The sequence below is a fragment of the Peromyscus maniculatus genome, chromosome X (genome assembly GCF_049852395.1).
Source record: "Peromyscus maniculatus bairdii isolate BWxNUB_F1_BW_parent chromosome X, HU_Pman_BW_mat_3.1, whole genome shotgun sequence".
Classification (NCBI taxonomy): domain Eukaryota; kingdom Metazoa; phylum Chordata; class Mammalia; order Rodentia; family Cricetidae; genus Peromyscus; species Peromyscus maniculatus.
The window spans coordinates 4,808,587-4,823,820 of record NC_134875.1 but is presented as its reverse complement, the minus strand read 5'-3'; the positions used below and the strand labels follow the sequence as shown (position 1 = coordinate 4,823,820).

Below are 15,234 nucleotides of genomic sequence, written 5' to 3'. Positions count from 1 at the left end.
CTAAAACAAGCAAACAAGCAAGCTGACTAACCACAGGCAAGGCATTATTACAGTGCTTAGGAGCGAACAGAGAGCCTGGAGGCTGAAATGCCATCTTCCACCACAATCAGCTCAAACCCCACAGGTGCTGGCTTATATGCTGAGAAAGGTCACTTTTTCTGGAACTAAAAGTACCCATTGAGAGAAGGCCCCAGGTCTCCCTTTTGGGATTCTAATAGTTAATAGTTTTCAAGTCTCAGTGTTTCTGTCTATCCTAGTTTTAAAGACTTCTAAGGAGGCTTTACTAATTTTTAAAAATGCCTTTAGATTCTAAAATCACAAACTCTGCACTGTACCCACAAAGGAGTCACGATTTAAATGTTCCAAAGTCATCAAATTTATTATACATGAGACTTGTCCTACTTAAGCAGGCCCCACTTTCTCCCTCATTTGTGTTCATATGACAGCTTTAATATCCACGTCTTTTTCTTAGTATTGAGGTGATGTTCAGAATCTGTATTAAACTAGTTCATAAAAATAACAATTAATTCAAGTAGAAACAGAATTCTTTCTCCAGCAATTATTAAAGTATTTGCTCCTTGGTGTTGAAAAATCAAAGCTCCAGGAAATCATGGTCAAATAGTGTCCAAATGGGGCAGGGGTCAGACCTCAGCTCACTCTTGGGCTTGCTCCTCAGTCCCTAAGCGTTTCATTCTGCTTTCAAGGCTAGCTTCCAGTGCCAGGGACTCTGCCAGCTTCAGGGCCACTTCAGCTCCACAATTCTCACACTGGAGCATAACTGGCCAAATAGTCTGCCACAGCCTTCCAGATGTTTGCAGGGAACGGAGAGGATAGTGTTTGCAGCCCCTAAGAATCTGCTTTCCATTTTTCTTCCATTCTAGTCTGCTTATTGAATTCAAAACTATTTCGGGTCCTGCAAGCTAAAGATTCTGAATTCTCGCAGAATCATGTCTTACGTTGAGCTTAACATCTTTCTTACATAGTCTACGAAGTGGACAGGCTTTGAGTTGTTAGCCTCCTGTCCAGACGCACAATAGGGCACGAGTACTTCAAGCTGACTCTTGGGCTGTGGTTCTTTTATGGAAAATCCTGGCTGAGGCGGGCCAGGGTTGCAGCCTGGAAACAGATAATAAAATGTGAAAAAGCTCCTGGCGGGAGGTGGGCTTTAGCACCAGGTTCTCAGCTGTGAGCCAGGATGGGGATGGGGACTTTTTTTCTAGCTCGGAGACGCATTTTCTCGTCTAGCATTTTAGACAAATTGTGCGATTTTAGTTACCAGCAGTGTTCGTTTTTCAGTTGAATGTCTGTAAATGCGCTGAAGTACAATGCGAAACTTGCCCTAGCCCGTCCCCGTGACTGCCCCCCACCCAGGGTAGAGTGTTGCGATGTCCAGAAGGCTGCACTTCCCGGCCATTGCAATCCATCAGTCCAGCGACTCTCCAGTTGTTACCTCAGGGTTTTTGTCTTTTTTTCCCTCTTTGCTTCAAGGCTCCCTAACATGATCAATAACTTTTAGTAGTCATCTGAAATCCACTTCCTTGACCAGGCTTTTGGACCATCTAGTGTCCGAAAGGAGCCCTGGTGTCTGAGCCTCAGTGTCCAAATTCCCCTTTGGTCGCTCACTGCGGTCGGTGCCTGTATCTATGGGGAAGGAGACCCACGGTGTTAAAGTGCAGCCTGAAAAGGAAGGGATTGAAAAAAGAGTCCCTGGCTAAGAGTGAAAAAATAGACAGGCCGGCAAACGTTGTGCCTTGGGCTGGGGGCTGCGGATGCTCCTGTGGCTTCTTTGCTCTGGGCCAGGTTCTGCCACAACAGGTTTGTGGCCACAGTGCCACAGATCCCCCACCTGTCCGACTGCTAGGTACCACCAGATAGGAAGCGCAGAGAAAGGGAGAGAAGCCTGACCGGTTCTCCCAGGGCTGCTTCAAAGAGCAGGAACCCAGGAGAGAGGCTTTCTTGCTGGTTTTACCTTTACCTAAAGCAGTTACTAAATTCCTATCCCCAGGCTGTGGGTAACTGGGAGGATAAGGGGTCCAGCTCCCGTCCTAAAGCTGAGCAACCACCTTCTGTTCTTCCCAGTTCCCGGGGTGCAGACCTGGTCTGGGCTTTTAAAGTGCAGCACAGAGTACATTTCCCCACAGAGAGTGCAAGTCCAGCAGCTACAGGTGCAGACCCGCTCCTGGAATGACCAACCCAGAGCGGGAAGAGTATAGGGACCTCCATTTGCTGTGGGAGACAAGAGATCACTTGTCCTGCGTTCCTCACCAGCTACAGAAAGGTATGGACAGTCTAGAGCGTGGGGAGTAGGATAAACCTCTAAAGGAATTTGTAAAGACAAGGGTACGGGGTTTAAAGGGTCGCTGGCAGTCCCCTACACCTTAAGGGGGGGATGCACACTTGATTGGGCTGGCAGTAGACCCCAAGAAGCACCTCATGAGCCCTCTCCGAAAGCTACATCTCTTTAACAGGTATTTGTGTTGGAGAGAGAATGAGAACTTGCTAGAAATGGATGCTTAGCGATTCAGAGCTAGTCACAAAGCAAAGTACCTAGGGGATTCACAGGGGCGGGTGGGGCTGACTAGAGAGTAGGAGAAGCACAAACAAGGTAGTCAGAAGCAAGAGGACACCTCTCAGTGGATTCCTCTAAGGCGGGGTGGGGTGGGGAGTGGCCAAAGAGCTCTGATTAGTCAGGGGGAGGGGCTAGAGGTGGGGCTAGCCGCTCATTGAGGCTTTAAAAGCTCACCTGAGAGGGGTGGGGAGCTGTCATTTGCTCCCAGAGCCTCAGAGAGCACCACACTTCCCAGGAGCTCCAGGAGCTCCCGGAGTTCCCGGTGACAGAGCAGGTATTTGTTGTACGGACTCACCAAGGAAACTGAGCTTGCTTAGGAGGGATGGCCATGGTCCCCAAGAGCAACATGGGACTTGCCAAGGCGGTTCCCACCCCATTCGGTTGCATTGGCTGTAAGCTGCCAAAGCCTGACTACCCACCAGCGCTAATCACCTTTATGTTCTGCGCAATGGTTATCACTGTTGTCTTAGACCTGATCGGCAACTCCATGGTCCTTTTGGCTGTGACCAAGAACAAGAAGCTCCAAAATTCTGGTAAGTCGCCCTTTTTTTCCCTATTTAGTGAACAGCAGTTTGCAATCCCCTCTCCTAAATTCCTCCCAAGCCTGGAGGGCGGTAGGGATAACGTTTTGCTGGGTTTCCCTAAACTTCGAGCTTCATAGGGCTGGGGGAGCTCAGGAAATTAGTGTGGGGCAGCCAAACGCAAAGCCCGGGTTCGTGGGGTGCACAGCAGCCCGCCAACCCGTGTCTGGTCGGAGAGACCGGACATGGAGGGAGTCGGCACAGGAACGGAGAGTTTGATTGCTACCAGGGGACAGCCGGCCAAACTGGACACCGGAGGGACGGCCTCTTAGAGGCACTGCAAGCCGAACTGTCTCTGAAAGAGCAGCGGGTTGAGACAGGCTTTGAGAAGTTCGCGGCTGCCATGGCTGCAGCGCTCCCAGGAGCGCAATGCTGCGGCTTCCCACAAAGCCAACGGAGACTCCACTCACCAGCTTCCCAGTGCTCCCAGATTGCTCTCCGGCAGCATGGCATAGTGTAGACACCACGCCCAAGTATCTAGTAGGGAGGTCTGAGCCCCCTGGAACTGAGCTCTATCTGCTTGTCCCAGGACAAGCGACGGGATGGACCCTGCAGGCAGTGGTGGCGGTAGTGGCGGCAGCAGACATCCGGAGGTCTGTACTGAGGAGTTACAAGGAGGGCGGCGGAGGGGCAAAGGAGCTCTGAGCAGCGGCAGGCTCGGGGAAGGAGGAGGCAGAACCAGGTAGGAAAGGCAGAAGGGCAGTTTGAGTGCTCCTGGGGAGGCAAGACAAGAGCCTCCTAGCTTCGATGTGTCAACAGCGAGCCAGATTCCTCTAGCTGCCCGTCAGGGCAGGTCCGAGGGGAACAGCGCGGGAAAGTGCTGGACACTGAGATCTGTGCAGAGCGGGGTGTGTGGGGGTATAGAGGATTGGAAAGCTGTGACTCTGGTTTTCAGTGTGGGTGGGAGAAGGCTGTAGATGAAGGGAGGGCAGGTGACGGTGGCGCCCTGGATCGTCTTTTCCAAGATCTCAGCTGCTTGGGAAAATGTACAAATCTGGGAGGGTGGGGAACCAAGTAGACCCTCAGCCTGGAGCTGTGGAAAAGAGCCCGGCAGCGTCCTAGCGAATTGCTTAGTGGGAACAAGTTTCAAAACTCAGTGATAGACTCAGAGTCATTAAAAATTTTCTTTCAAACTCCTGTGAGAGCTTCTGATTTCTTCTTTGTAACCCAAAGACCCAAGGCTGAGCCTTGGACCTCACCTTTCACTCTTGATTCAGTATCCAAGGGCAGATCCACAGAACATGGACAATTACCCCGAAAGCTCGCTCATCTTTTCTCTCTCCTTTCCTCTTCTTCCTTTTCTCTTTTCTTATAAATTGCAAATAAAAGTTGTTTTGTGGTTGTTGTGGGTTTTAAGGCTTTTGACATTTCTTTCCTATTTTTCTTTTGGAAGTTCGTTACTTTGCGGGAAAATCCTAGAAAGAATCACCTTTGGCAAAAAGCACGGAGGGCAAGTCTTGGTGTCCTTTTAAAAAGCCCTCATTTTCTCCCAGTCCAGGACAAAGCGCAGTATTTTGCCAAACCAAGGCTAATTAGTAACGAGGTATTCCCAAAGAAAGAGGACCCTGTGCCTGCACTTGGCCCTTTTCACCTACTTTTTGTATATATGGTACTGCTGTCCTTTGAATGGGGCAGGGCAGAAGGCAGGGTTTACCCACAGCTATTTTCTCTTCAGCCTGGCTCAAGAGGAGTCTGTGCAGGATGCTTTGTGCATGGCTGAGGGTAAAACCGCACTTGGAGAGATTTCTCCTTTCCCCTGATCACTTTCTTTGACTTCAGAATTGATATTAAAGGGGTTCTCCCCTCTTCTTAGGCTTTTTTCTGAAGGTAGCTGGGGAATGGCCAGTGTTTCACTGGGATGTCAGACAGTACTATTTGATCTCTTTGAACAAGCCCCCAAGGCCTTCTCAGGGTGGTCTCTTTCAGTAGGTAGGTCTTCCTTCATAAGGAAGAGGGTTAATTTTAGGTTGACTCTACTTCTGGACAACTCCATGTACCTCCCCTCTCTCTCACTCTTCCTTCCCCACCTCTTCCAGTGCAGGAAATGTGGCGTCGTGGTATTCTCTAAAATGGCGTCAGCAGGACTCCCCCCAACACACACCTATGATGCTTATGTGCTATCTCGCTCACTCTGTCTATATTCACCTCTTTCTCGGAGCAAGGATGACACTGAAAACAAACAAAAGGTTGGCAAAGCGCAGGTGTCCCAAACTTGCTGGGACTTTCTTGTAAATAAGAAAGAAGAAAAGAAAATTGTTCAAAAGAAATCTAGTATTCTAAATTGCCACCCATCAAATTAGCCTTTTCTTTTTTGGGAGGTAGCTCTCCAAACATTAACCATTGATTTCAGTCTTTCTCTTTCTTTTCCTTCCTCTCGTGTTTTCCAGGCAACATCTTTGTGGCCAGCCTCTCCGTGGCAGACATGCTGGTCGCCATCTACCCGTACCCTATGATGCTGTATGCCATGTCAGTTGGGGGCTGGGATCTGAGTCACCTCCAGTGCCAGATAGTCGGGTTGGTCTCAGGACTGAGTGTGGTTGGTTCCATCTTCAACATTATGGCCATTGCCATCAATCGTTACTGCTACATCTGCCACAGCCTCCAATATAAGCGGATCTTCGGCCTTCGCAACACTTACATCTACCTGGTCATTACCTGGGTCATGACTGTCCTGGCTGTCCTGCCTAACATGTACATTGGCACCATTGAATATGATCCTCGCACCTACTCCTGTATCTTCAACTATGCGAACAACCCCATTGTTACTGTGACCATTGTCTGCATCCACTTTGTCCTCCCTCTCATCATAGTCGGTTATTGCTACACCAAAATCTGGATCAAAGTGCTGGCAGCCCTTGACCCAGCTGGACAGAATCCTGATAACCAGTTTGCTGAGGTTCGAAATTTTCTAACCATGTTTGTGATCTTCCTCCTTTTTGCAGTATGCTGGTGCCCTATCAATGTGCTCACTGTGTTGGTGGCTGTCAGTCCAAAAGATATGGCAGGCAAGATCCCCAACTGGCTTTATCTTGCAGCCTACTGCGTAGCCTACTTCAACAGCTGCCTCAATGCTGTCATCTATGGTATCCTCAATGAGAGTTTCCGACGAGAATACTGGACCATCTTTCATGCTTTGCGGCACCCTATCCTGTTCATCACTGACATTCAGGAGACTCGGGAAACCGGAGCTCTCACTCGTGCCCATATCCGTGACCATGACCAAGCCCGAGAACAAGAGCGTGCCCGTACCTGTCTCGCTGTGGAAGGAACACCACGGAATGTCTGGAATGTTCTATTGCCTAGTGATGTGGCAAAAGTCCACTCTGATCGTGTCTCTGTCCATTCCAAGCCCCAAACCAGGTGTACTTCTGCCTACCGCAAACCTGCCTCTATCCATCACAAGTCTCTTTCTGGCCACCCCAAGTCTGCCTCTGTCTATCCTAAGCCAGCCTCCTCTGTCCATTTCAAGCCTGCCTTGGTCCATCTCAAACCCACCTCTGTCCATTTCAAAGGGGACTCTGTCCATTTCAGGGCTGCTTCCAAGCTTGTTACTAGTCACCGTATCTCTGCTGGCTCTTCCCCTAGCCATCCTACATCCATTGCTGGCTACATTAAGCCTGCGACCAGCCACCCTGCAACCACCACTGTTGACTATCTTGAACCTGCCACCACTAGCCATTCTGTGCTCACTGCTGTTGATCTCCCTGAGATCTCAGCCTCCCATTGCCTTGAGATGACCACCATTAGCCACCTTAAACCTGCCTCCAGCCTTCCCGTTGTATTCCCTGAGCTTGCTGCTACCTCTGCCACCCCTCCTGACCCCACAGTAATCCCCATTGCCACTGATGATTGCCGAAATGTCCTGCTTATTGATGATGATTCTGATGATTCCGATTGTTCCGATGAGATGGCTGTGTGAAAAGTGTTCTTTACAGTTTGCCCTGCTTATGCAATCCAGCATGAGATATCTCCATTGCACAGACACACTGACACACACACAGACATGGACCCCCAGACACAGTGGAAGTTCCATCCACCTTTCAAGCACACCCCTCTTTGGCACCTTGTACACTTGAAAGTGTGTGTATATTATTGCTATCTTAGAGATCAAATTTCCAAGTGACATCTGTGATTCTGAACTCCTAAGCCTTGCTGTTCTTGTAAGGTTGACTTTCATCCCTCAGTGATCTCTGAACTGTCTGCTGCTTTGATCCTCCTCACTGACTCTTTCAAGCTCTCCCTCCCAATTCCTGATTTCCTCTGCCTCCTGCTTTCTTCTCCCATTCCCAGGGGTTGGGGTCAGCTTGTAATGTGACTTGCTTGTAATGTGACAGCTTGTCTTGGTGGTCAGCTCTGTAATGTGACTGTGACCTCACAGCTTTATGTTCTAAGTGTATAACTCTGTGTTGTACCTTTAATGGCAGTCAGAAAAGGACTTAGGATGAAGGGCAAACACTTGACAAAACATGACCCTATCTGAAGAATAGAATTAGATAAGTTCTTATTAAAGTACATTTTAATGCCTGACAAATCAAGTAGCAAAAGGAATGATATATCATACTAAGTTGATTCTATTTTGTGTAAATTTAAACTTTGGTGCTGATTTTTATAGATTTGGTTGGAAATGATGAGACGTTTTTACCCCATTTTTGGTCATTTGGGTTTTTCAAGCATTGGCCAGTACATTATTTTATTTCTATAGAAATAGATCCATTTGCAAGTAATTTCTTATGGTTTGGAACTCTGAGTGGCAATTATCATTACGTTTGTAAATTATAACTCATAATCACTCTTTTAAACACCTCAATGTTTTGATACCATCAGTTTTTTATCTTTCTTTTTCATTTAAAGGGAATTTGAGTAATAACTGATAGCTAGAAACAAATGGAGTATTAAAAAGCCTTGTGTTTGTGACCCTCCTGTCTTGGGAGGAAGAGCTGCTAGCACCAGTAAGTCTGTGAAGCAGTTAGTCTCATGACAGTCCTGAAAGTAATTTTCCTTTAGGACTCAAGAACAAACTGCCATTTAAATGAAATTTCAGTTGCTGATTCAAATTAACACTTTAATCAAAGTTTACTGTACACAAGCTTATAAGGAGAAAAATGAAATATATTGTACTGCCTTAATTCTATTCTGCATTTGTGGTAGCAATTAAATAAAAAGTGGTTCTGTTGCTTTAATATGTGACTTCTTCACACATTCATTTCTTCTGTTACTTATGGAGGGGGAGGTTGTGTAGGGTGTGTGTGGGGGGAGCACTGGCCTGGAGGGACAAGACTTCCCTGTAAATTCCATCTCTGTCAGAATCCTGCAGCAACCTGGAACCTCTCTCACCTTGATTGTTTTAATTAGCAAACTTTGGGGAGAAGGTTTGTGGGCACACTGGATGAGATGGGCGTAGGGAGGCACATAGATGCTACACTTTTCTTCTCATTGGGTGCTATTTTCCCCCTGTGGAAGAAGTAAAGCTAGCCTTAAGTCCTGCCACAACCCTAGAAAAGGAAGAGATCAAGTAGAAGAGCTTATGTAATAGTACAAAGAGACAGAGGAGTGGAGAATGAGTGACAGGACTCCAGCCACTGGGTAAGCCTCCTCATCTCTGAAGCACAGTCTCAAAAGAATGTTTTAGAACAAGAAATTGTTCAAAATTTCAAATATATACTAGGACACCATGATATATATTACATAAATATGTAATTTTATTTATTTTGAGCAAAACCTTTGCTAGTCCTAGAGGACTTAACATTTTATTTACTTTGTGTGTGTGTTGGGGGGGCTACGTGTGTGTCACTGTGTGCTTGTGGATGTCAGAGGACAACTTCTAAAATGTGGGTTCTAGGGATCAAACTCAGGTCAACAAGCTTAGCATCAGGTACATTTACTCTGAGCCATCTTACCAGACCAGTTTTGTTTGTTTGTTTGTTTTTTAAAGATATGGACATTTAACACATGCTCATATAATAGACATAGACAGTAATGCACATTCATTTGGTCTATCCAGGCTTTGGCAGACTGAGCTCATCTTAGCTAGCCATCAATTCACAAGTTATAGTGAACCTAGCTCCCCATTATTACCCTAGCAGGTCTACTGGTCTTCAGGCCCCATACTCTGCACTCTGAGTACAAAATTCCTGCGAAGTGTTCCTGGTTGTCTGAAATTGATGCTTACATATGTACTTACAGACTGGCTAAGAGTCAGCCCCCAGCCCTCTTACCTATACCCCACTCTCATTTTGCTAAAGAATTGCTCTGGGAGATACTTCGAAGTGTTCAAAATAAAGGTACTGCGGCCTGATGCTCCAAGCTGCTGTTCTCCAGGCCCTTAGCAGTGCCAGATCCAAGAGGAAATGGAAGGGGTGAAGCTTTTATTATTACAACAAAGCTCCAAAGTTCTCCCTCAAGTGTCCAGCCTCAGCTTCAACTCCATTGGTGAGTGGAGGAAGATGCAGTCCCTGCTCAGCTGGCTGGCCCCTCACCTTTGCATAATTAGTTCACTGCCTGCCCAGAAACCTAGAAGTGCTCCGTCTCCCCATCTTGTTTCCTCTGAATCCCAGAACTCACAGGTCTGGCTTACCAGGCCCACCTGGCTGGCCCTAGGTACAAAACTGTTTCTCTTTCAAATGCAGAGTTTCCTTGTTTTACTGAGACCCTGCATAGGTATGCCTTGTGATTCCCCAGCCTCCCCACACCCAACCAAAGGACCTATTCTCTGGTTTACTCTAATGCAAAACATGCTTCACAATCAAGGAATTCTTGCAAACAGCCGGTTTTTATTTATTTATTTATTTGTTTGTTTGTTTGTTTACTTATTTTAGTTTTGTTTGAGACAGTCTCACTATGCAGCCAGGCTGGCCTTGAACTACCTTACCTGATTCTCCTTGAGTGCCAAATGCTAGGATTTTAGGTACACATTACACTTAGCAGCGAGCAAGCAATTTGTCCATACCAGATTTCCTTGAATGCTAATCTTTCTGCTTGTAACTGAAATATATTATATACTGTAAAGTGACATCTTGGCAAATTTTTTCTTTGTGTGCACGAGTGTAATAGCCACCCTGACTTTCCTATAGGCTCCCTTTGCACACTTCTGACCAATTTACATTCATGTTGTCTATTGTAGAATTTTGTTAAAATGGAAATAAATATTGTATTTGTGTCCAGCTTTTAGTGATAAATTTTGATAACCTATACAGAGCAGAATTTTAACCATTTTCAGTGTATAGGTCAGTGACTTTAACTGTATTGAGTGTTGTTTGATGACCACAACTGTTAATTTACTTAAGCTCTTCATCTTCCCAAACTGCAACTCTGAATCCATGGCCCAGCTCAGTATATCACAGTTAGCCAGCCATTAGTTGGGCTTAGACTTCACATAAAGTTACTCAACACACAGGCTTCTGAGCCTCACTTTCTTTCATTGAACATGCTTTGGAGATGTGTCCACATTGTTTGATGTATCAGAAGTTATTTTTCAAGGTTTTCAGAGAGAGGGGTTAGAGAGATGGCTAAGCGTGTAAAAGTACTTGCAGGGGAAGTAGGTTTAATTCCTAGCTCCCATATCCAGTCTCTTAAACCCACCAGTAACTCCAGCTCCAGGGGATTCGACGCCCTTTTCAGGTCTCCATAGATGCTGTATGTAAATTATGCACTTAACATACAGGCTAAACACTCATACACATAAGATAAAAAATAAATAAAATCTTTTGAAATTGTTTTTAAAAAGTTTCAGAGAGGGTTGGCAAAAGGGCTCATTAGGAAAACTTCATGAAAGCCTGATGGTCTGAACTTAATCCCCAGATCCCGCAGTGGAAGGAGATAACCAACTCCAGAAAGATGTTCCCTGACCACCCCCATATACAATAATAATAAATAAACCATTTTTAAAGCTTCAGAGGAATTTTTAAAGATTTGGAGTATTTTTAATCTCTATTAAGTTGAACAGGCACATATTAAAGCAACCTATAATTTTATTAACAAAACCAATGTTTTAACACTGTCTATGGTAAATATGTCTAGCTCTGTCCATTTACCCATTATTGTATTGTATTTTTATTGGGACATGATTCACATATTGCAAATTACATCATCTTATTCAATTCCATGGGTTTTGTATATCCACAAAGTTGTGTGACCAGATACTCTACCATTATCCATTTTTTAAATATTTTCACTGTGAGTCATTTCCATTTACCTCTTCCCATATAGAGACTGCTACTTTTTCTGTGACTGAATTTACACATTCCGGATCTACCATATGAAGGGAATCATGCAATATATATCCTTGTGTCTAGTTTCTTTTCCTAATCATAAAGATTTTCAGATATATCTGTGTTGATAGCATGTAGCAAGAGGTCATTCATTTTAAAACTGAATAATATTCCATTTTAGGTACATTTTATTCATGTACTTATCTGCCAAAGAACATTTGATTGTAAATAATTCTGCTATAAACATTAGTGTGTTGATATCTGTTAGAGTCTCTACTTTTAGTTCTCTTGGCATATGTGTAGGGCAATTGCTTGTTTACATAATAATTTCATGTAAATACCGTTTTTCACAGCAATTGCTTTATTTTGCTACCTACCTGAGATGCACTAGCATTCCTCTTTCTCTACATCTACACCAACACTAAAAATTGTAGCAGGTATGATATGGAATCTCAGTGTGGTTTTGGTACTGGAGTTGGGGTGAGAGTCTGGTCCCTGACAGCCCTAAAAACCCAGAATTTGCTACCTTCCTTCAACAACACAATCAAAGAAACAAACTCACAGTCAAAAGCAGAAATAAAGAGGTCAAGTGATTCTCCATGGTCATCTTTGAGGTCATGACATTGAGTGGATCCCACTTTCATGACTTGTTCCAGCAGGTGCTTTATCATATTCTAAGAAGAAAAAAAAAAGCGATCTTATGGCAAAATACCCATTTTGGCATATACTCAATCAGTGCTGTCTGTTCTTTTAACAAAACATGATCCAAGGGTTAACAGTGCCTATTTAACTAGAGTTTTACCAGAACTTAAGGAACTTGAGAGAAGGGAAATATCACACTACAGTTCCTTTAAGCCTTTGCATCTCAAGGGCAAGAAGTGGAAAAGTATTTGTCAGTGTTACAGCTTAGGGATACAGGCTCACTACAGGACTCAGAACTAGTGACAGCAGTGTACAAGGCTTCAACTTTCTTCAAAACTTACCACAGGATTGAAAACAGAGGAAATGTTAGCCTCTGGTCCACCTACAGAAAACTCTGAACATACCCTTTTCCAGTTAGATGCATCTAAAACGTCACATGAAAAACATGTTTACCTTTCTCTTACACTATACTCCTATATCATCAAATTTTAAGAGCTATATTAAGATGCACAAAAACCTCACTATCTAATGAGACAAGATAAACACAAGAATCACATTTAGCATATGGTAGAGATGTTACAATGATCAGAACAGGGATTTAAGATCATTGTGATGGATAAGACAAGGAAGAAAACAAAGTTTCTTAGTTTCTACCTTCTTATTTGAACTAATAGATAATTCGTGGAAATAATATTTGTGGTTGTATTCTAATTGTATTGAAATGTGATTTTAATTGTATGTTAATAAATAAAGTTGCCCAGGGGTCAGAGCTATTAGAGCCATAGGCAGAGCGTGGTGGTGGTCGTGGTGGTGGCACACGCCTTTAATCCCATAGATCTCTGTGTGTTCAGGGATACAGCCAGCATTGGAGACATACGCCTTTAAGACCTAGAGGGCTATACATACAGACAGTGACGAGGCAGTCACGTGTTTGGGTTTACAACCAATGAGAAGGCAGAACAAAATACTATGAAAGGACAGACACACAGGAAATAGCTCTCTTTTCGGGAAGCTAGGACCACCGCAGGAGGAAGGGTGAGATTTTAGCTCTGAGCTCTGATCTCTTGGCTTTCTCTTTTACATTGGTTCTGTGTTTCTTATTTAAGAAGACGGTTGGTTACATCTACAAATATTGATACTGCATTATTTGCTAAATGAATGAACAACAATGTTATTAAGGAAGAATTGGGGCTGCTCTGCTATGGGGCTCATAAACTACACAGAAAATGGTGTGGTATTATTCAAATGTGGATTTAGATTAGCACTAAATGTATATTGCAAGCTCCTGAGAAACCAGGACAAAACTTAATGAAAGATGTATGATTGATATGTAAAGGGGTAAGAAAACACAATTATGAAATGCTCAGTTCAACCTGAGGAAGGCAGAACAAGGATGAGATAATCAAAGCAAAAAAAGAGCACCATAGCAAATATAATATACTTATTAATATGCCTATATTTATGGAAGTAAAATGCCAAAGACTCTTGCTGGGTGTGGTGGTATGCACCAGTAGCACAGTACTCAAGGAGACTGAGGCAGTAGAATTACTGCAAGTTGAAGGCTAGAATGGCCTGTAAGTTCCAAGGCAGTCTGAGCTACAATGTAAGACACTCCAGGAGACCACTTCCTAAATATAACATCAGTAGCACAGACAACAAGATGGACAATAAATAGGACCTTATGAAACTGAAAGGCTTTTGTGAAGCAAAGGACATTGTCAATCAGACAAAATGGCAGCCTACAGTATGGGAAAAGATCTTCACCAACCTCACATCTGACAGAGGGCTGATATCCAGAGCATATAAAGAACTCAAGAAGCTAGACATGAAAATATCAAACAATCCAATCACAAAAAGGGCTACACATCTAAACAGTGAATTCTCAACAGAAGAATCTCAAATGGCTGAAAGATTGCTCAATATCCTTATTCATCAGGGAAATGCAAATCAAAACAACTCTGAGATACCATCTTACACTTGTCACAATGGCTAAGATCAAAAACACTGATGACAGCTTATGTTAGAGAGGATGTGGAGCAGGGGGAACATTCCTCCACTACTGGTTGGAGTACAAATTTGTACAGCTACTTTGGAAATCAGTATGGCAGTTTCTCAGAAAATTGGGAGTCAATCTACCTCAAGACACAGTGATTCTACTCTTAGACATATACCCAAAGGATGCTCAATAATATACAAGGACACTTGTTCAACTATTTTCATAGCAGCATTGTTTGTAATAGCCAGAACCTGGAAACAACCTAGATGCTCCTCAACTGAAGAATGGATAAAGAAAACATGGTACATTTACACAATGGAGCATTACTCAGTGGTAAAATACAATGACATCATGAAATTTGCAGGCAAATGGATGGAACTAGAAAAAAAAATCATCTTGATTGAGGTTACCCAGACTCAGAAAGACAAACATGGTATGTACTCACTCATAAGTGGATATTGGATGTAAAGCAAAGGATAACCAGGCTTCAATCCACAGCCCTAGGGAAATTAGGCAGCAAGGAGGACCCTAAGAGGGATGTATGGATTGCCCTGGGAAGGAGAAACAGATGAGATATCCTGGGTAATTTGGGAGCATGGAAGGTGGAGGGGAGGGGATAGGGGATAGGATCATGAGGGAAGGGGATGTTTGAGTTGTGGGAGGGACAGAAAGGGAGAGCAAGGAAAGAAGTATCTTGATAGTGGGGCCATTATGATGCCAGGGAAAATCCCAGGAATCTATAAGGATGACCCCAGCTAAGACTTCTAGCAATAATGGAGAGGGTACCTGAACTGGCCTTCTCCTGTAATCAGATTGGTGAGTACCCTAATTATCAACATAGAACCTTCATCCAGTGACTTATGGAAGCAGATGCAGAGATCCACAGCCAAGCACTGGGCCGAGCTCATGGAGTCCAGTTTAAGAGAGGGAGGAGGGATTATATAAGCAAGGAGGGGGGGTCAAGATCATTGTGGAGAAACCAACAGAGACAGCTGACCAGAGCTTCTGGGAGCTCACAGACTCTAGACCAACAGCTGAGGAGCCTACATGGGACCCACCTAGGCCCTCTGCATATGGTGATAGTTGAGTAGCTTGGTCTGTTCATGGGGCCCCTAACAGTGGGACCAGGATCTGTCCCTGGTACATGAGTTGGGTTTTTGGAACCTACTCCCTATGGTGGGATGCTTTGCTTAGCCTTGGTGCAGCGGGGAGGAGCTTGGTTCTACCTAAACTTGGTAT

The 15,234-nt window shown here is 44.4% G+C and overlaps 1 protein-coding gene across 1 annotated transcript; it reads left to right on the top strand.

The window, feature by feature from the left end:
* Positions 1-2,757: 2,757 nt before the first annotated feature.
* Gpr50 (G protein-coupled receptor 50) lies at positions 2,758-8,330 on the top strand. Its single transcript, XM_006973920.3, has 2 exons — positions 2,758-3,102; positions 5,538-8,330. Exons 1-2 carry the CDS (start codon positions 2,892-2,894, stop codon positions 7,067-7,069), a joined length of 1,743 nt encoding a protein of 580 aa, XP_006973982.1. The 5' UTR covers positions 2,758-2,891; the 3' UTR covers positions 7,070-8,330.
* Positions 8,331-15,234: the final 6,904 nt, after the last annotated feature.